Source organism: Callithrix jacchus, chromosome 12 (assembly GCF_049354715.1).
Source record: "Callithrix jacchus isolate 240 chromosome 12, calJac240_pri, whole genome shotgun sequence".
Taxonomy (NCBI): domain Eukaryota; kingdom Metazoa; phylum Chordata; class Mammalia; order Primates; family Cebidae; genus Callithrix; species Callithrix jacchus.
This window is the reverse complement of record NC_133513.1, coordinates 53,284,732-53,307,423: the sequence shown is the minus strand read 5'-3', so window position 1 is coordinate 53,307,423 and position 22,692 is coordinate 53,284,732. Positions and strand designations below refer to the sequence as shown.

Here is a 22,692-nt window from a genome sequence, read left to right as displayed (position 1 = left end):
CCAAGTGGCAGTATCTTAACTGACTATAATAACCCAAGCTGTCAACAAGGGAGCTCAATAAAGTCTTGGCATTTCATTTCCACCCTAAATGCAGAAATGGCTGAGAGAGAATGCTGAGTCAGGGCATTCGGGGGCTGGGGTGAGAATGAGAATGGTCTAGCATCTTCTTAGCAGTGCAGAGCTATTTTACAAGACTCAACCCTCATCCCCGCCTCTCTCTAGGATTGAAATTTTCTGGGAAATTGGCCATGTGTATAGATAGGAAAGGACTGGGCAAATAGGACATTCTAACTTGGAAATTATACGCCTCACTTTAGTGGCTTAGGGAAAGAAAAGAAAAAGAAAAAGGGTAAAAGCTATCAACCACGTCCACTGCTATAGAGACAATGGCCTCTCTAGCTGCTTTTTCTGCTTACCAGAACAATTGGTAATTGCCTTGTCAGTGGTCCTGGATGGACACATTAGTGAAGACTGCGCACCTGGTTTGATAGGGGGAATAAGGGGTTATGTGCATGTTTGGCTAATGATTTATAAATTAAGCATCTATGATCAGCTCATGACCACTCTGCTTGTTTCTTCTGAGTTCCTACTTCTGCCCTTTCAAGTGCTCTGAGCTGTCAGTGTCAAGGAGGGTTGTCGCTGGAGCTGGGATATGACTGAGTCAAAGCCTCGCTACCCCCCACCCCCATTTATACAGCAGCTCAGTTTACCCCACAGGAAACTTGCTACCTCTTGCCTCATTCTCCCCACCCCCCTCCTGCTCTGGCTCACTCACCTATTATAATTAAGTTCACTTTGATTTGAACAGATTGGACGATAGGAATTCATAATGCTATATCCTCACAGTGAAGCTAACTGATTAAGTGCTTGAAATTATTCCCCCTGACAGAATGATAAAGTTACAATCTGCTCTGAGATGATCTACAGCTTGCCAGACTCCTACAGCTTCTTTCTACATTCATTTATCTTTTTGTCAAGCAGAGTTTTTTTTTTTCCCTAAGCTTCAATTCCATAGATCTTTTAAAGTCATCAGCACATCTGAATTATTAATGAGGCTTTAGAGGCAAGGTTCCTGATGGGCTGGTTAAAAAAGGTTGTATAGAAATCTGGGACTGTGTACACATCAAAATAATTTCAGCTCCATTTAAAAAACCATTTAGTTCAAGTGTGACATAGATGAACCATTATGCATTTGTGGAAACCAATTTTTTGTGATCTACGATTAAACTAACCTTTCAGAGAGAAGTAAAGTGTGATGGTTATCATGTTTTAAAAGCATTGCCAGGCCGCTGAAACAATTTCAAACTACTACTTTTTCCAGCGGTTTATGTGTAAAGATTATTTTCAGAGAGGTTGAGCCTGGTGTTTGTGCTCTGGTTGCCTGAGCTGCCCTCGGTTTTGGCCATGCTGTTATGCAGATCAATTTTGCAAAGGGATTTAGTGCTAGGTTGGACATGCCAGGTTGGAAGAGTGAACTCAGCTGATGGAAATGAGTAGGTCTTTTGGGTGAAAGACCTAAGACAGCTGCAATTTACTGAAATTTTTACAACTGCTGCAGAGAATAATTGTTCAGAATTTAGTCTTTACAGTTCAATTCAAAGTTGGCATTTTGACCTTCCACGGCAGAGAGAATATCAATTTCCTTCTGCTGTCTGTAAGAAAGAGAGCATTATTTCCCCCATTTAAGCTTCTCTCTTTCCTTTTACATTTCTTGCCATTAAAAAAAGATCTAAGCAGAGTAGCCCATGTTTTGGCCACGCTGCTTCAACACAAGGAGCAGGCTGTGTTAAAACACACTGTAGTGAGGAGTTGAGGTCTTCCTTATGCCTGAGAAACAGCTGTTTAATTTGGGTGCCTCCTAAGACGAATGTGTGTGTTCTTGGAGACTCAGTTACATAGGATGTTTAGGAAATGGAAATATACGAATGCTCTGGGTGTTTTACTGAAATGTCTGGTGGCAAAGGTATTTACAAAGAGATTCTCCCAACATGATTCCAAGGAAGACACATTTCCATGATCACCAGCCATTCGGCATCCAAGGAGAGTGCTTCAAGTAGGACAATGACAATCTGATGTATTGAATCTTGCCTTTCCAGGAAGAAACAATGCCAATAGGTGGCTACAAAATTGACCACGAGGAAGAGGACTCAGGGAAGCAGTTCTAATGAATGCTGCATGGTCAAGGATAAATTCAAATCCCTGAGTTTATCTCCACTCCCTGTTTCATCTCACATGCCAGAAAGATTTCCAGGGGCTTTATTTTCATCGCTAAGATGAGAAGGGCAATTGATCGGGCTGGGAGGGCTTCCTCACTGCCGGAGAAAAATAGCCTCATTTGTTAATAAGCTTCTTAAGAATGAAATGCCTGTTGTCAGCAGTCTGAGTACAATGTGTGAAGTCCCAGGAGTTCGTGAAGTTAGGAAAGAAGAGGCATTTCAGTCTGTGACTGGGAGGGGGCTAGTGGGACAAGATAAAAATCTGGAAAACAGCTGCAGAGAGATGCTAGTAGAACAATTGCCACTGCCACTGGGAGATGTCACCTATCAAGACCAGCCATGCTATGAGCTGTCCACCGGGAAGAGGCAAGGGGATGTGGGCTAAGGAGACAGCGCAGAGCAGGAGGTTAAAGTCAAGCAGACTTACACAACATACCAGTTGTGTGGCTCTGAACAAGTTATTACAGAATTTGTCTTAGCTTCATTCCTCTTCTGTAAAATACGGCTGATGATACAAACTTCCTAATAGTGTTGTTTAGATAGATGGAGCTAGTGTCCTTGAAACACACAGGTCCAGATACATGGCAAGTAAATGTGAATAGATAAGGTTATTAGTATTATTAATAATATCAGCGGGCATTTATACCATAGTGGCTAACTTCACAGACTAGTGTCTGTCCGATTCTGAATCTTTCAAACGGACACACAGCATCTCCATCTGAAACTCTTGTGAGGATTGAATTTGGATAGGTAACTAAAAAGTGCTTAGGAGAGTGCCTGGCCTAAGGCAGTTGCTGAAGTGTTAGCTTTTAGAATAAGTTTAGTACTAGCCTGAGTACTATCAGTACTAAAGGATGATGTAAGCATGGGTGATACCTATTGAAAGTGATGATAAATGATGCCCTTCAGCAGAGATGCTGAGGGTAGAGAACAGGGATGTGGGTATCAGGGTGTATCCTGAAGAGCACGGATTGTGGCAACAGAGGTGACAGAGAGGGATTTGGTTGGTCATCTTCATTTGGAATGTAAAAGAGAAGAAGAGGTAACCCAGTGTTATGTCTGGGGAGCTGAGGGTTCCTCCCTTCCCAGGGTGCCTCTGTGTCTCTGAAATACTGGCTTTCACTCACCAGGCATCTTATCCCATCTGAGAACCATCTGTTTCTTGCATTTCTAGTTTCATCACTGAGATCACAGGGTTTAAAATAAGGCCCAAAACCTCCTGCAGCCACAGGGCTACAGGTCACCCTGGAGGAGTGGGCTCTTGCAGGGAAGGCCCCCAGAGCTGGGCTGACTGAGCTGCCACCAGCAGAAGAAGAAACGGGCTGCAAAGGCAGAATTAAGCTTCTCTGTTGGCTCTGTGGGTTGTCAGTGCTGTGGGAGTTAGCCTTTTCACAGAACTACTCCCTAGAGAAGATCGCAGAAAAGGGGAGACAATGATACAGCAAAAACATCTGGATAATTGGCCCTCTTCTCGCTACACCACAAACTGAGGTTGAGAGAGAAAAGGCTCAAAAGAAAAGATTTTGCTTTGAGAGAGACAACCATGGAGAACAATAAGGGCTAACAGGGTGCTCCGACCTTCAAGGGTAATAGCTGTGTGGTTTCTAGTCCCGCATTTCTGATAGGCAGCCTGACATACTTCCTCTGCCGGGCAAACCCTGATGCCTCCACCATTCCCACCCACCACCCACACATACCACCTCCTCTCCTGTGGGAAAAGTATGCCTATTTCTTAGAGAAAAAAATTATTTGTGCCAGAAAAAAGCAGTTTCTGTTTAAGAAAAATATTCTTACTTCTTTGCAATTGCCTACCATGACTCCATCTTTTAACTGAAAGTCTGATGCTGCCTTCTTTGAGCAGAACGAACTGTTCTCCCAGCTCTTCTCTGTGGCCCTTGGTCCAGCCAACACCCTGAAGACAGACTCTTCACTAATCCTGGTGGCAGGGGATAATCCCTCTCACCTCCAGTGGTTGCAATGGGCATGCAATCTTGCATGGGAGACAGTCAGCCAGTGTAGTGACAGGTGCCCACAGCTACTTCTTTATCATATTGTGACAAAGCAGAGATGGGCTGAAAGAAGCTGATTGAGAAATTGATTTTTACCCTGTCTTGACTTCCATAGGCCCTGGAGTTTCTGTACTCTCCTCTTTCTCCTTCAAGGAGCCTGTTGCTATAGGAACCTGGCAGGTTGATTTAATTGTCTCTATCGGGATGCAGACACCTTTAGGCTTTTGCCATGCTGCAGAAGAGCCAGGCAAAAGGTTTTTCTGGTCATCTGGGATCTTGACGATGCTGCCAAGAGGCACAGTCAGTCTCTCTACTCATTGAGCTTACAGGGCTATTCCCCTTTCTCAGAAGCTGTGTGACTAGCATGAGAAAGTGCCACCAGCACAGCGGCATCATGAGGCACATAAAGGCACTCATCTTTTTAAAAAAATAAACCAAGAGAACAAGGGTAATATAGAAAATGATTAAAGGCATAAAAATATGTAAAGTCAATTCACATCAAATACTGAGCACCCATGGTAAGGTTCTGGGTCATAACCTTTAATATTCTGAACAGAATTTGAAACCTCTCCCAATTGTTGCAAAAGTTTAACTGTATATATAAAAGTCTAGCTTTCTCTATCCATTTGAACTGGCTTTGGGAAGAAACCTGGGTAGCAGTCTTTAGAGACATTCATGATTCCATGATCACCCTAGTGTTGAGACTGAGAAGGCTTCACTGTGCCTTCTGATTTACCAGGCAACTTACTGTTCACCCCTTTCAAAGCCCAAAGCAAACTAGACTAAATGGCTTACAAATGGCTTCTCTTCTAGAATGGTGAAAATAATGGAGTTCCTACCTTTTAAAAAGTATATACTTTCTTTTCAAAGGACTCTTTCACTTTCCACCCTTACCCCATTTTTTCTTTTATTTTTTTTTTGGCAGAGGGCAGTGAAGGGGAAGAGATATAATAATGAAAAACTTCTATGACTCCTTTCTAAGCAAGCAGATTTCTACTGAAGCTTGGAGTCAAATAGAAAAGGGGAGTCAAGGGGAAGTTTGGAGTCAAATAGAAAATAATGGAGGAGATTCTTCACTCTATTAAGGAAAGTATAATACAGCTGTTTAGGCAAATAAAATCGAAGTAATGATGATCCTTCTCCATCATCAAATTTATCATTACTCAAGTATGGTCAATTCTCAGTCATCGACCAGTGGGGCATGACTGTGTGCCCAAAGTCCAGGAAAACCTCAAAATTCCATCTCATGTCATAGTCTGTTCCCATTCCATTCCCACCACAGTATCCTCATTGGAGCTGCAAACAGATTCTATGTAAAGCGCACTTCCGATTTACTTCTCTCTATCTGCCCAATCTCTGGTTGGGATTTAACAAATGTCTGAAAGGCAGGTGGCAGGAGAGATTTGGGTAGTACAGTGACTAAACCATCAGCTCCCATATAACTGGGTTTGGGTTACTGAGTTGATATACACAACAGAACAGTTTTAATTTGGGTCATACTGATCAAGCATAAAGAATACCAATGCTTTTGCCATTAAGAACCCTCCTGGTTTAAATAAAAGGAGGACAAAATATTGACAGAGAAGCAAGTTTGCCAAATGGAATTGCTGCAAATGTTTTCCAGAAAAGTTTTTCGACGGGCATCATCACTTGATTGAGTAGATCTTGCCAAGATGAACACAGAGCTGTGAACAGACTGATGGGGGAACTGGGGTTGGGGGTGGCAATGGGGGAAGTGAAGGAAGCTGGGTTTCTTGATGGGAAAATGCTTTCAGACTTGGAGCAAGGTACCAGGGTGGGCAGCGAGGCCACGTGCAGATTAAAAGGCAAGCCAGATGGAGAGAAGTTCCCCCCAAATTACCCAACCCCACACCCAAGAACACCAAAACAAACTCTAAGGAATCTAGCAATAGCAGCAGCACAGCCTCATTGCGCTGAGCAATTTAGAAAGTGGAAGAAGGAAGGAAGAGAAGAAGGAAGGGAAAAGGGAGGAAAAGGGGAGAGGGAAAAGCAAAACAAAATAAAATAAAATCACAAACAGAACAATATAAATAAAAATAAACAAACCAATAACAGAATAAAATTTGTAACTCCTTTTTTTTTAATTTCACAAAAGTTTTCACAAGGACAACGTTATAGGAGAAAACCCACAGCAGTGGCTAGGTCATGCAGAACCATTAATTGTCATACCTTGGCCCATTCTATTCATCCTTGTTGCACTTTAGAGAGAGAAGTAAGCTATGTGAGTTTTACAATGCTTTTAAACTGTCATATTTCCTGTTGAGCACTTTAACTGGCACATTCTTATAGTTATAAATGTTCTGAGGGTGTAACTTTATAACCTCCTTTGCAAAGAATGCATGAAGAGCTCTTCATGATCCAATACTAGGGGATACATATATATAGTTATATATATATAGTTATATATATATAGTTATATATATAGTTTTATATAAAGAGATAGTTATACATAATATAAATCAATATATAGAGAGACAAAAATAATTTGAAAAAATTCTTCCACTCATAGGGCTTGTTAATTTACATTTATACAATTATTCCCCACCACAATACTGGTTTGAAAACTACACTGCCCCTGTCTTTGGTGTGGGGGAGGGTGGAGGTTCTAATTGAGCCTCACCATTTTGTCAGTAAAAGTGCTTGTCAATTCACACAGCAAGCAAATCTCCAAAACTATCATGCTTGAGGGGATGGGGGATCCAAAATCTAAATCCAAAACATTCACCATAAAAACACCTTTTTAGAGATGGTACAGCTGTGACATGTTTTCCTCCTCCCTTTTACACCTATTCTATTCAATGGAATTCTTTAAACATTTCAAGAATTTATACCAGCCCAGTGCTATTTCAGCCGTAAGAGAAATCGGTTATGGTGAATTGGCCAATTTTTAAGAACTATAGCACTGCCTAAAGCATGATTTGCATGCCCAAAGCATCTGGCAACTATATGTTGAAAAAGGGGCATTTTTCTACCTCTCCTCTCATGCTTACTAACTGTTCAGAAAGAAAGAAAGAAAACAAAAGAAAAAAATAACTATACCAAAATGAGTTTGGCTCACTGTTGCACTCTTCTTATCCCACGTCTCATAATGACAAGGAGCAGCTCTCTACTGTCGTCATTACCCTGCCTAAATTGGCTATGTTAAAGAAAGTGATGATGAGGAATTCTTTCCCACCAGCTTTCTGCATTGGGACAGCCAGCGCTGTGCAGCTGCGCCAGCAGTTGAAGGTGGTGGCTGGCTTTTGTCTTTGTTGAGTCAACTGTGGCTGATGCTCCTACATTCAAATTTATTTAGCATGTCAGCTCCTAGAAAAACATGATCCGCAGATGGGTTTGTCTTCCTCTGACTCTACCATTGCCCCAGCCCTTCCTCCTACCTGGCATTGGGGCCCTAACTAATCAAACCGAGGGGAGTAAAAAGATCCCCTGAGAATGCATGGAAAAATACTTGCTCTTTCCTGAGCATTATTTATTCTGTACATAAGGTAAGTAATTCACCTTTTAAAAGATGTAAAAGTCCCAGGAAGGCAGTTTTTAATGACTTACATCTGATATTTATGATACATATGGCTTTTCATCCCAAATGTCAAAAGTGAAAGAAAAAAATAGCTATTCATATGGCAACATAAGGAGACAGAATAACAATTTAATATGCAATCAAACCTCTTTTCACTTAAACAAAATGACTAGAATTTGATACATCCATGAATGGAATACTATTCTTTCCTCTATATTAAGGTGAGAAATGTTCATATGAACTCCCAGAGGAAACTGGCTCTGGGACAAAAGGCCTTGGTGAGTAACTAAAAAAAAAAAAAAAATCTCTGATGTTCGCTTGCAACAAGCGGGCCCTTCATAATCATCAACACAAATCGTGAAAGCCTTTCAAATGCTTCGCAATACTTTGGCCCAGAGAGTGGAAACAATCAGTACATTTTCATTGCCGTTGGGTTGCTTGTTTCAAATAAACATGTGCCAACTTACTGTGTGTATAAAAAAAAAGAAAGGAAAACAACAACAACAACAACAAAATCAAAACCCAAAGCACCCTGATAATCCTGATAAATCAGAATCAACTTTTCTTTTACATTAAATAAACTTGCTTTGCCTAACTGACATTGATCACAAGTGCTCCCTTCTAATCTGTGAACTCATTCCTGCAGTGAGCTATTTATGTCTGGAGCATGCCTTTGGGTTATTTTTCCCCTAGAATCATAAATAACTTTTGGTCCTTCTGCTTATTTGCTGTTGTGCTCAAGGGTTTTATGGTGGTGAAATAAAAATGACAACCACATGCACACTATCATACATATGCAAATATGTGTAAAAAAAAGGGGGGACTACAGGGGAAAACAGGGAAAGTTACTTTGTTGAAAACGCCAACTGGGGAAATGAGTGGCAGATACAGTTTCACACAGTGGCGGTGGATACACATATCAAAGCCGTTCTTCCTGCACGTACTTCTGTTTGTCCCGGGACTCCCTGGACTTGGGCCGGTTCTGTCGGTTTGCTGTGGACGGGATGGAGTGAACAGAGGAGCTCTTCTTGCTGGAGGACTGCGAGGAGTGGGAGGAATGGGACAGGCTGGCCCGGGACTGGCCGGCGTTGTGGTCAAACTGCATTAAGCAGAAGATCAGGTCCGTCGGCACGAGCTCAAACTCGTAGGGGGGGTTGGTGATGACATACCTAGACAGGGAAAGCACAGATGTCAACGCCTGAGAGTAACTAAGTGAAGAATTCAACACTCCCTGAACCAAAAGCCATGGCTGTTTGCTCAGGTCTTTCAAAGGATCTGAAAGAAGAACTTCTAGCTGGTCCAAGGCCTTAAACATTCTTTTCCTCATTAAATGGAAACTTCCTCTGTTTAACTCAACAAAGGGGACCAGCCAGGAGACCAAGCAGAGATGCAGAATTAGAGCCATTGATGGAAGAACCAAACTTTGCTTCTCCTGGTCTACATGTACCTTTCCATACAAGGTCAAAATCACTTCCAAGTAGCCCATCCACAGGAGTTTTCATGGACCGTGATGACATTTTTATTCCAGAATTTTCTGACAATCCCAGATATACATTACAGGTTCTTTGTTTATCATGACAGAGTATCCCCTTAGACTAACCTTGCTTTTAAAAATCCACTTTGATGGAAGAATTTGGAATTTAGAATTCACCACATGGGAGAATCTAAAACTCTTCCCTGCCTACTTGTCAGCACTACTTCATCGTTCTTCACAATTAGTTGGCGCTTTCTCTGGTCAACAGCAGATGTGACTAAGATAATCATCCTGTTTCATTTATAGCAGTGGATCACTGAGTGTGGCTCTCTGCATCACCCACCTAGGAACTAGGAAATGCAACTTCCTAAGCAACCCCACCCAGACCTACTGAATCAGAAGTGCTGAGGATAGGGTCCACCAATCTGCAGTTGAACAAGCTCTGCAGGTGATTCTCATGCTGGCTAAATTTTGAGAACCCATGGGTCTATAGCAATTGTTCTCACTTCTGGCTATATACTATAATCTGGGCATTATATATAAAATTTTTACATATTTTTAAATATACATATATTATTTTTTCTTCCTTCCAGACCAATTAAATTAGAGTAATCAGAATATTTTTTTAAAAGCTCCCAGGTGATTCTACTGTGCAAGCAGGGATGAGAAACACTTGTCTCTGCAGCATTATTGCCTAGGGTATATTATGCAAACTCACTGATCTTGGTAATTCTAGGATGTACTTTTAATTTTTGCCTGCTATGAATTTATTTTAATGCATATGAGAAAAATATAATTAGCACATCTAAACTGTTATTTTTCTGCTTAAGGTGATAATATACAATTGTCTCAAAAATAAATATATAAAAGGTAAAAAGTGAGTCGATTTAAAATATATGAAGTAAAAATATAGGACTCTAAGATATGGCAGAAAAAACACTTATTTTAGGGCTGGGTGTGGTGGCTCATGCCTGTAAGCCCAGCATCTTGGGAGGCCAAAGTGGGTGGATCGCTTGAGGTCAGGAGTTTGAGACCAGCCTGGCCAACGTGGCGAAATCTTGTCTCTAATACAAAAATTAGCTGGGCGTGGTGGCACACACCTAGTAATCCCCACTACTAGGGAGGCTAAGGCACGAGAATCACTTGAACCCAGGAGGCAGAGGTTGCAGTGAGGGAAGATTGTGCCACCACACTCCAGCTGCCTGGACAACAGAGCAAGACTCCATCTAAAAAGAAAAAAAAAAAAAAAAAACACAAAAACTTAAAGACTAGCTATGTGAAATATCTCAATATTAGGTACCAACCGAAATTATCCTAGTAGCTGGAGTTTGGGGAGATGCTTCTATTCAGACTTTGTAATTGGGTGATGGAATCAATCTATTAACACAAAACTTGAATCCTTACCAAAATGTCTTTATGTCTACTACTAGTAATTATAGAAAAAATGTTTCCCATCACCTCCAAAGTCAGTGTTGGATTTAATATGGGCAGGGTAATTTGTGTTGAAGGGATGTATACAGACCTTTGTCTTTTACAGTAGGGGACAGGAGAGGACATTAATGTTTCCGTGGTTAGTTGGGAGGGCAGAGTTGGAACAAATACTCACCTCTTTGTGCACTGACTGGGGGTGCTGAGGTGGGCATCTCTCAGCCGGTAAATTCCAAAACAAAGCATATTATATGTTTTCAGAGCTTTGCAGAACAGATCACCATAACAACCACCATCCTGGGAGACAGCAAAAGAACAGAGAGAAACATCCTTTTTATTTGCCTGAAAATCAAGGGCCAGCAGGGAAAAGGGTCTTTTCATCAAAGCTTGTCTTGGTGTCTCCCGAGCTGGAGGGTCCACGTGCCAAGGGATGACAGTGAAAGAAGTCAACATGGTTAACAGCCTACACCTAATGTGGGTGATTTTTAGGAATCGGGTAACGATGGGGTTTCCCTCTGTTGTCTCTCCAGTTTTCCACCTGTAGCAATGGGGTTTGAAAACTAAGGAGACTATGCTTCTCCCTCACTTTAAGTGAAGGTGTAAAGCTTCACGATCTCAGATGTATGCTCGGCTGAGGAGACGAACCCTTTTCTGCAAAATGGTGATTATGTTCAGCCCCTGCTTAGCTGTAACTGCTGTGAAAGGATTGTGTTGTCAAAACTGCCTGAGTGATAATGAAAACCACTGCAAGGAGGAGGACCCCACCAGGTCCTATGGTGACAGACTCTTTCAGGAAAGGACCGTGTGAAAAGCATAATTTACAGACCTCAGAGATGGCAAGGGTGGAAGAGAACGTGTTTCCCTAGGAGCCAGGGGTCTGCAGGCTGAATAACTGGGATTCGCAGTTCTAATCAGTTCACAGCCACCTTTCCAGGGACTGGGGCCTGATGCATAAAGTGAAAGCAAAATGCATCCACTTGGAAATGCTGGCTTCAGCCACCAGGTGGCTTCAGGTAGATGTTACCTCTGTTATATGAAGGGCACTGGGCACTGTGGGATGGCTTCACTGGGAATAGAATGACTGTCTTTGTCCTTCCAATTGTTGGAATTCTCACATGGGCCTCAGATTAGAGAACACAGATGGGGCCAAATCTTACCATTATCTACAGTCTTTATCCTAATCAAGTGGATCAATAAGCAAATGATAGGTATAAAGAACCACGAGCTATGAAAATTCCCTTTAAAAAAAGCCTAGTCTAACATAGGCTGCAGCCCATGATTGACCTAAAAAAATGGGGCAAGTATGCATCAGTGTTTCAGAAAAAAGCAGAGACAGATCCTTTCGTTGGCTCCTTTTCCACTATTTAGTCTTTCTGGGCAACACTATTGTTTGTGCAACAGATTTATCAGTTTCTATGACTTAATGGCTGCACCTCTTGAATGCATCTGTGGGGTTGGGCTGGGAGTAAGGGCAAAGACTGCACACTTCTGTCACAGTGCCTACACCAGGCAGGTGCATGGAATCAGAAGGGAGACGCTGGTCACTTCTGTCACAGGGAAGGCCTGAGGGAACGTGACTTACAATTTCCAGTCTCAGAAATTATAAGATCTAGGTTTTGAATTACAGGCATTAAAGTATCCACATGAGATTCCATTTGACTGGTGGTTCTGAGTACACCTGACTACTGACTACCCTGGTGCTTTGAAAACCACCAGTGCCTGGGTCATACTCACATATAAAAACTAAGAGACTTGCAGGCTGAGGTTGACCACTTCCATGTGTTATTAATGTATAGTTGAGTTGAGTAGCCCTAAGCTATGCTAAGAGCCTGTGGAAATAGTTCCCAACCTTGGCTGCATGCTGGCATCACCTTGTGCAGAGGATATGTGAAGAAAACACCTAGGAGTGAGAAAGCCCACAGGCTCTGAGGCCATGATGGTTTCCTGCAAATTCCTGATAGGTCCAGTCTTCATTCTCTCTGGGCCTCAGTTGACTTAGAAGTTGTGATACTAGAACTTTATATCAAAGAGTTGCCATGACGATTAAAATGAATGACTATGCATAGAGCACAGAGTAAGCCACAAATATTGCCTCTTATAGTTATCTACAATAGGAAAGAGAAAAGACAGATGCCTAGATTGTCACATCTGACACCATGTTCTTTGTGACCAAGCTTTTCCCAAACAAGCTCAGGTGACCTCGGTGCTGTGGACTCACCCCTAAATCCGCAAATGGCCCATCAAGCAGAGCTAACTGGGCCACACGGCAGCGGTCCCTATTGGCCAGTGTCTGCGGGGTGCTGTAGCCACCTCGAAGGGCATTCTCCTCAGCAATCAGAGCCTCTAGCTCCGGCGTGGCTCCTCCGGTCACCAGGGTCCGTATCAGGGTGAGGATATTGTCATTGAAGTATGTCTGCAGAAAGAGAGAAAGTGGGGAAAATGTCTTTTAAGCAAACACCCTAAAGTTATGACAGCCGACATCCAAATTACAACTTTTCTTGGTATCTCCTGTTTAAAGTTCTGGCCTGTCTCTTCAAATAATTTTATGTGGGAAGTGAAAAGACAGCAGCCTCCAATTATTCCATTATTTTCTCTCTTGCTTGGCTCTGCCATGAGAGCCTGACTTTAAAAAACCAGTTGAGGGGATTTTTATTAAAGGACTCAAATCTGAATAATGAGTATTTACCATAATTGGTGTTAGTTGGGATACAAATATTGCCTCCCCATCCTCAAGTCTACATGTCTACTATGAGACTCTGGACAAATGTAAGAAAATGCTGCTAAATGCCCCACCTGCTAACCCAAGCAGCATTGTCTGTGAGGCCCTGTCACCCATGTGCCAGGAAGCTTCCTCCCCATGACAGTGGCAAAACCTTTCATTAATGCCACACGCTCAACAATTTATCGCACACGTTGAAGTGTCTAACCCAGAATTCTCAATCAATTAAATATGCCAGATAAATTTATGACAAGGTGAATGCCCCGGTAAGTGTCCTTTGGCTTTTGTTTTCTAAAATAACCTCAGTAGTCTGAGGCAAATATCACTTATTAAAGAAGTTTTCCTCTAAGTGTACATCTGTGTCACATCTGAAACATAACAGATCTGTCAGGAACAAAACAATGGGAGTTTAAAAAAAATTAATAGGATGTCAAATAAAGGAGCTTTAAAAGGCATTTGTCACCAGCCTAATTTGAGAAATTCTCAGGTAAGGGTGTGCATTCTATTTTCCTATGTAAGTAGAAATCAAGCAGGTTAAAAAATTCAAATCAAAGTTTGCCTGAGCCTTTTGAAGATGCACTTTGTGAAAGAGGCAAGGAACTGTAGCTTCTTTAGAGAGTTTACCCGGCAAGGCACAACAGGGAACAAACCAGGTAAGGGCGAGCTCAAGTTCTCATTCCAGCTTTCCTAACTAATTCTGTATCTTGGAGACATAGAACTTTGATTTTTCTCATCTGTAAAATAAGCATGGGTCATTCAGACCAAATTTATATTCAAAGAATTCCATGAGGACTTCTGAATTAAGATGATAGTTATTGAATTCACATTCCTCATTGAAACCCTTACAAAAACACCTAATGTGATACAAAATTCCAACTGCAAAAGAAACTAGGAATGTTGTCCACAGCCTGCTAGACTCTAAGGGAAATTCATGTTCAGAGTGAATATTTGCCTTGAGGCACAGAAGCAGAAAAAGGATACTTAAACTAGGTTAGATTGCTGGAGAGGTTATGGGATCCAGGGACGCAGAGTTGGGCTAAGGGTCTAATGCTGACTTCACCTCTCAGAAGCTATGTGACCTTGGAAAATTGTTCAACATTTTTGTGCCTCCATTTCATGATCTGTAAAATGTAATAATACAGTGCTGTGGGGCTCTATTCCCTACCTATGAAGCACTTAGAAACATGCTTATTGCACAGGAAGCACTGATAAACAGTTTAGTCTTATTTCAGAGACATGAGGCCTTTGCCAATGAGAGAAACAGTCAGCCCCATTCCCAACCTTCTTTTGAATTTTTAAGCTTTTTTTTGAGGGGCGAGGAACTCAGGGTTTTAAAAGCCAAGCAAGGGATTTTAAACTTGATGTGGTAGAAAATAGGAAGTCAGCCAAGTATGGTGGTACACACCTGAAATCCCAGAACTTTGGGAGGCCAAGGTGGGTGGATCACTTGAGGTCAGGAGTTTGGGACCAGGCTGGCCAACATGGTGAAACCTAGTCTCTACTAAAAATACAAAAATTAGCTGGGCATGGTGGCAGGAACCTACATTTCCAGATCCTCAGGAGACTGAGACAGAAAAATTGATTGAACCTGGGCGGCAGAGGTTGCAGTGAGCTGAGATCACACCACTGAACCCAAGCCTGGGTGACAGAGTGAGATTCTGTCTCAGAAAAATAATGAATAAATAAATACCTCCTTGGGAATATTTAGAAATAAATATACCCAAGGAGGAATAAGACTGGCATACTGAAAACTACAAAACATTACTGAAAGAAATTAAAAAAGACCTAAATAAATAGAAAGCCATCCCATGTTCATGGATTGGAAGACTTGATTTATTAAGATGAAATACTACCCCAATTTTCAGATTTGTGTAATACCTATCAAAATCACAAAGTCTGTTTTTTGGTAAAAATGGAAAATTGACTCTAAAATTGCAACAGACTCAAAATAGCCAAAGGAATCTTACAGTCTTATAAAAGAAAGACAAAGATGGAAGTTTCACACTTCCTGGTTTCAAAACATATTATAAGACTACAGTAATCAAGATAGATAGTCATGGCAATAGCATAGACATATAGACCAATAGAAAAGAATTAAAAATCCAGAAATAAACTCATTCAGTTATGGTCAATTAATTTTCAGTGAGGGTGCCAAGACCATTCAATGGAGAAATAATATAGTCTCTTAAACAAATGGCATAGCAACAACTGGGTATCCACATGCAGAAGAATAAAGTGGGACCTATCCCTCATACCATATGCAAATATTAACTCAAAGGAGGTCAAAGAGCTAAATGTAAAAGCTCAAACTGAAAAATGCTTAGAAAAAAATATAGGAGTAAATCTTTATGAACTTTGATTTGGCAATAGTTTGTTAGACATGACACAAAAAGCACAAACTACAAAAAGAACAAAAATATTGAACTTCACAAAAATTCTAAAAATGTTTGTGCTTTGAAGGACACTATCCCAAAAGTGGGGGGAAAAAACCTACAAAATGAGAGAATATGTTTGAAAATCATGTATCTGATAAGGGTCTAGTATTCAGTATTAAAAAGCCTTTTAAAACTCAATAAAAAAGATAGCCCAATTTTTAAATGAGCAAATGACTTAAACATTTCTCCAAAAAGATATAAAAATGGTTAATAAACTTATGCGAAGAGGTTCGACAGCACTAGTCATCAGAGAAATGCAAATTGAAACCACAATGAGATATCATTTTACAGCTACTATAACAGCTGTAATAAAAAACACAGATGATAATAACAAGAATTGCTGAGAATAAGGAGAAACTGGAAGTCTCACACACTGTTGGTGGAAATGTAAAGATGTAAAGTGGTGAAGTCACTTGGAAAACAGCTAGGCAGTTTGTAATAATGATTAGATTAGTGGTGGCTTAGGGCTGGTGGGGTGGTGGGTAGAGTTGTAGGGGAGTTATATTTTATAACTAAAATACAAAGTTTCTTTTTGATGCCATGAAAATGTTCCAAAATTGACTGTGGTGATGGCTATATGTGTCTGTGAATATGCTATAAAAAAACCCCCACTGAATCATACACTTTAAATGGATGAGTTGCATGGTATGTTAATTGTGTCTCATATTTTAAAAAGAAATAGTTAAAAGATAACTAAATTTGCAATGGCCAGCTTTTAATCTAAGAAGCCATAGTATTAGAACTGAAAATCACACATACACACACACACACACACACACACGCACACAGAATTAGTGATAAGTAAAACTAGGAAGTTCTAAGCTAAACAGAGAAGATATACTGATTTTTGTTTGTTTAATAAGAATGCTTGTTGATATTGAGAAAAATACAACAGAGGTCAAGTGATAAATAGTAAGTATTTACAAATCAAAGTTGTAAACAAAATGCAAGCATATGAAAGAAGCAAACAAACAAATAAAAACAACCTGTACTGAGCTGGGAAATGAACTAAGGATGCAGACCAAAAGCATTTACCAAGTTAATGCAGCCAGCTCCTAGACCTGCATTCAGTGAATATTTGAGTTTAAAATATTAAATGGAGAATAAAAATGACCTAAAACAATGCTGTAAGAAATACAAGTCTAAAATGAGGCTAGCCTGAAGCTTCTCTAGAAAATATAAGAGGAATAGCAGAGGAATTCTGACAGAATACATTTGTTCCAAGAATTCTACAAACAGCTAAATCACCAATAATTGGTGAAGGCAATGGAAATATTTTTTGACTCTTTGCATACATAAGTTTATTGATAATTTTTAAAATTACTCAGAAACAAAAATCAGTTTCCTTAAAGATAATTTTAAACTTTCATTAAGTAAAATATGAACCAATTTGGTTTGCTGGTAAAATATATTTAAAACAGAATTGTAAAAGATTGTTGTATATATTGTTATGAAATGGAATGCAAATGTCAAAACTGATTATTAAAAAATACATGACAAAAACTAGCTGTTAATATAGTATAGCTGAAATTATGCTTTAAAGTCAGAAAAATGAGATGAGACAGAGATAATGATGGAACTAAAGGCATGGAAATTGCCTGATCTTATACAAAGAGAAATCAAGAGCTATCACATCTTTCTAGACGATAATACTTAGAAAATACATCTATAGAATGGCTGGTAACAACTAACTAGAGTTAAAAATAGAATGGAAAGTTTACACTAGAGAAAATAAGCATATAAAATGTCCATATACCAAAGAATGGATTATGAAAGACATAATTATGATACAAGCATGTAAAAACATATTGCAAGACTATAGCTTCTTATGTTATATAACTAAACATAAATGAGCTAAATGATTCTATAAAATGGCAAAGGCTCTCAGACTTGTTCAATGCCAAAATCAAAATCAAACTCTGATATCTTTATAAGAGACCAAGGGAAGAAAAAAAAGTGTATTTCAAAGAAAAATTTAAACTATTATGTTAGATAAGTTAATTTTATATTCATAGTTAACATTCCAACAAAGCTATAACTTTTTATAGATAAAATATTATAACTGAAATATAGAAAGCAACACTAATTAGAATTATACTAAAATACATTTGGACTGAGGGTAACATGTGGAACATTCCCACTATCACTGTTTTTAGCTTTTACAGGTCAAATACATTAAAATATAAGAAAATTGAGGATATAATCTAAACTTTGTAACAACAATTACAAAAAAAAATGATCAATGGCCAAAACCATCAAATCTAAATACACATAACAAAGTATAAGCTGCATAACCTACATTTTAAAAATTAAATACAATGTAATAGAGGCAAAAGTAAATATTCCAGAACTTAAAAAAAATTGTTAACTATCCTATAACTGCTAGATCGAGATGGCAATCAAACTTATAATATCAAATATTTAAAAATTAAAGAATATTTGAGAAGGCCATATAAAAATATCATGGCTTGAGGCCAAAGCTGTAGAGACAAATTCAGAGCCTTTAATGCTGTTATTAAATACAACAGAATTATAATAATAAAATTAAGTATTCAAAGAATCATATTTTTTAAAAAGCAGGATAAAATAATAAAGCAACAGTTAATGAAATAGCAAGAGGATATTCTGTGAATTGACAAATTCAAGAAATAATAAAAAAATCTATGACAAATATAACTGAGAAAACGCAAATAAAATTAGAAATAAGGAGAATAAAATGTAAGATACATAAGAGAATTAATGCTATTATTCCAGATACTCTCTTTAATATCAATCGCTGGACTTGAATAAGAATAGCTATTGTTTTTAAGCAAAAAGCAAAGTAGTAATTATCCATGAAGGATAGAGGAGAGTATTAGGAAAAAAGGAAAATTCCATGTTCCTTAACATGTAAATGGGCCATTTATTATCATTTCTTTCTAGTAAAATTGTTGTTTCATATATGCCTAATTATAGATTTCAATTAGACTTTTAAAAACTTGATCAAAATATGCTAAATTGTCTCTGGAAAGCATCGTACAAAAATTGCCTTCTCAGGTAGTATAGTAAATTTTAAAGACTTCCTAACCAAATATTGTAAACAAGTTGAAAAATTAGAAGAGGGCCAGGCTCGGTGGCTCAAGCCTGTAATCCCAGCAGTTTGGGAGGCCGAGGCGGGTGGATCATGAGGTCAAGAGATCAAGACCATCCTGGTCAACATGGTGAAAGCCATTTCTACTAAAAACACAAAAAATTAGCCGGGCATGGTGGCGTGTGCCTGTAATCCCAGCTACTCAGGAGGCTGAGGCAGAAGAATTGCCTGAACCCAGGAGGCAGAGGTTGCGGTGAGCCGAGATCGCGCCATTGCACTCCAGCCTGGGTAACAAGAGCGAAACTCCGTACCCCCCCCAAAAAAAAAAAAAAAAAATTAGAAGATCAATCAGAATGGATTTATAAAAACCATAGCTTAGTAGTTATCAGACCTTAATACAGGAGTTGGCAAATTGGACTCTTGGGCCAAATCTTGTTCTGCCATCCATTATTTTTTAAATAAGGTTGTTGGGACCCAGGATGTCCATTTGTTTATGTATTGTCTAGGACTGCTTTGGTGCTAAGAAACTCAGACTTGAGTAGCTGAAGGGCTGAATATATTTACCTCCTGGTCCTATATGAGAAGTTTGCTGATCCATTCCTTAGTATGATAAGGAAAGCATCACATACCATGGGAAAGGGATTTTACTCAATGAATGATTTGGAGTAAACTGGCTCTCTGATAAAAATTTTTCAACAATATGATAATGATTAAACAATGATTCCTTGACATGACTCACATAGTACAGACATGAATATTATGCTTTCAGATAATATTTAATGGCATGGTAATAATTATATAATATAAAAATGTTTTTTAAAAGTAGGATCCCCAAAACACCTTGATTCACAATTCATGTCAAAAAAATGCATACCTGCAAAGCTATTGGCTAGGCAAGTAACTCCTTTTGAATTAAAAATTTAATTTGAAGAATACCCACTTTTAAATATCGAATATGATACTGTGTTTTAAGATTTAATATTATTTTTAATTGGATTTTTTGTACTAATGATTCCTTTTAATGTTTTCAATCATCAAATGTTTATAAAATGTAGAGATCATTTTTATTATTAAATTTTATAATATACACTGTTTCATAACATAACAAATCATGCACTTATTACATTTTTTTTTTTTTTTAGACAGAGTGTTGTTCTATTGCCAGGCGCCAGGCTGGAGTGCAGTGGCGCAAGCCCACCTCACTGTAACCTCCGCCTCCTGGGTTCAAGCAATGCTCTTGCCTCAGCCTCCGAAGTAGCTGGGACTACAGGCACGTGCCACCACGCCCAGCTGATTTTTGTATTTTTTAGTAGAGATGGGGTTTCACCATGTTGGCCAGGATGGTCTCAATCTCTTGACCTCATGATCTGCCCACCTTGGCCTCCCAAAGTGCTGGGATTACAGGCATGAGCCACCGCTCCTGGCCACACTTATTACTTTTTAAATTGTAATTTTTTAAATATAATACTTCAACATTTAATAAAAAACTACCAAAAAAGTGATATCTTGTTTATTATGGTCACTCATTTTTATTTCTACCATGAAGCGTTATGAAAAGTACATAATGCTCTGATTTGGTGAATTCCAGAGGGGAAAATAATAAATAATGCATACCTGAACTGATAGGCATATTTATGTGAAAGTAACTGTAAGTAGTACACAACAATTCTACTTAGTAGTTAACTCTTGGTGATGGAATTTTGGTGTTTTTTTCCGTAATTTTATTTTATATATTTTCTACTGTAAAAATATATTTATTTTAAATTTCTGTAAAAAAGAAAGTAAATGTTACAAAATAGTTAAAGGCAAAAAATGTAGCCACAGACAACTTCATAAAAATCTAGCAAAATGTTTAATCTCAAGATGCTTGATAGTTCTCACATTCAGCATGTACTTTTTAAGCACAAAAACTATGAATTCACAATATAAAATATGCATTACATCATTGCATACAAATTAAAATCTGATGTACTTCAAAACCATCATAAACACGATTAAAGGAAAAATGACAATCCGGATTTGTCATAGTGCATGAGATGGTACTTACACAGTAGCGATGAGAGTGTAGATGGGTAAAATCGTTTCTTGGAGATATCATGACAATATGTATCAAGAACTTTGAAAATGTCCATATTTGTTAAAAACCAGTATGTTTGCTTCAATGTAATAAGTTGCTACTTGTTCAAAGATTAATGAACAATAATTTTTATTACAGTGTTAATCATTACTACAACAAAAACTTTAAAAATCTAAATAGCCAACAATGTGGTGACAGTTAAATAGATTCTGGAACACTCCTAGAATGGAGGTTCATAAAGTCCTATGGAGGCTCTGCAAATTATAACACCTAAGAATATAAAAAAAATACTCTGGATAAAGTATTAACTGAAAATGAAAAAAAACAACAACCTACAAATGGGATAATTCTGTACTTATCTATTTAGAAGGAAATACATCAAAAATATGAACCATGGTTATCCTTGGTGTTGGAAACATAGGTTATTTATAATTTCTTCTTTATATGTTTTCTTTTTACTTTTATATGTTTTTTCTTTATAAGTCTTCTTTTATATGTTTCTGTGCTTTCCATGTTTTCTTCAAGAAGCAGGAATAACTGCTCTAATGAAAACACAGTCAATGTTTTCTTAAACAAAGAACACTATAGGTTATTCATTGCAATGAGAAGTCTAGAAGGTCAACTTGGGAGGTTATTGTTTTGCCAGATCTTTGGGATTTGACCTAACTTGGTCCCACTTGTGTGTTGAAATCAGTTATGTTCAATTTTTTTTTATCAGTCACTGACATTTTTTGAGCACCTACTAATCTTTGGGCCTTGGTTTTGCCTGAACTTGTGTGCAAGTCAAAGAGTGCATCACTTTCAGAATTGCTCATCAGCACGTAAAATTTCAAAGTCAGTCCCAGGGTTTCACAGGTGCTTGAACAACTCTGGGACTGCTCACATCTCTGAGCATAATTCTCTGCCCTCTGAGCTGGCACTGCATCCCAGATGGCTCTCCTTGATTTTTTTCTTGCAGCCATCCAGGAGCAGAGCTGTGAGGCAGCAGAATCTGGGATGACAGAGAATGATGATGTATTTTTGCCAGCAGATGCTCTCGCTCCTGTTTTGATACCCCAGTATTCAGATGCAGAGAAGGACTCAGCATTGCTGATGGGTGCACTCTGCACATGTATCTCTTTGGGATCTAAATAATTCTGTGGAAAGATAATGCCTTCCTGGGAAAAGGGTGTCAAGTCAGCCATATTGGAGGGTGCAAATTTTTTTACATGATGGGAGTGAGGATTGGGGGAAGGCGCTTCACGGAGCATTCAGCAGTCTGCAATTAAGGGTCACTCCAAGGCTTTCTGCAGAGGTGGTAGCTATTTCTGCATCATGGGGCAAACCAGGTATAGGACTTCAAATACCAATTACCAAAAGAGCTTCCTGTGGAGGAAGCCTCTCTACAACTCACCTGACCCAGAAGGCACATGTTTTTTTCTGGGTTAACATAAATGCTAGAATTGAAGAAACACAAAATTCTAAAGGCAGGATTGTAACATGTAAATGAGATCCTTTGCCTCCTAAGTTTTTGTCCTGCCAGACTTTTCTGTGCCCAACCATGAGACCTGCGCTAGAAGCCTTCTGGGAAGCTCTTATATAGAACCCCCAACTCTGGCAGGATTAGTCTTCAGGGATGTTTCAGGCAGAGACCTTCTCAATGGCTAACCCGGTGTCACACGGGCAATGGGGAGCATAAGATAGCTGAGCTAGGGTCCTGTTCAGATCCTGGGATCAGGCAACCTGT

General features: G+C 39.0%; 1 protein-coding gene across 47 annotated transcripts in view; it reads right to left on the bottom strand.

The window, feature by feature from the left end:
• KCNMA1 (potassium calcium-activated channel subfamily M alpha 1) overlaps positions 1-22,692 on the bottom strand; it is a 767,226-nt gene that overhangs the window by 8,968 nt on the left and 735,566 nt on the right. For 23 of the 47 annotated variants that reach the window (XM_054242922.2, XM_054242923.2, XM_054242925.2 and 20 more), the window contains 3 exons: positions 12,884-13,078; positions 10,844-10,962; positions 8,708-8,932 (listed from right to left, as the gene is read on the bottom strand). In XM_054242922.2, the coding sequence (XP_054098897.1) occupies positions 8,708-8,932; positions 10,844-10,962; positions 12,884-13,078 (539 nt within the window). Of the gene's footprint in view, positions 1-416; positions 480-6,303; positions 8,933-10,843; positions 10,963-12,883; positions 13,079-22,692 lie in introns of those variants that run through there. The other 24 variants (XM_054242917.2, XM_054242918.2, XM_054242920.2 and 21 more) reach the window with 3 other exon arrangements.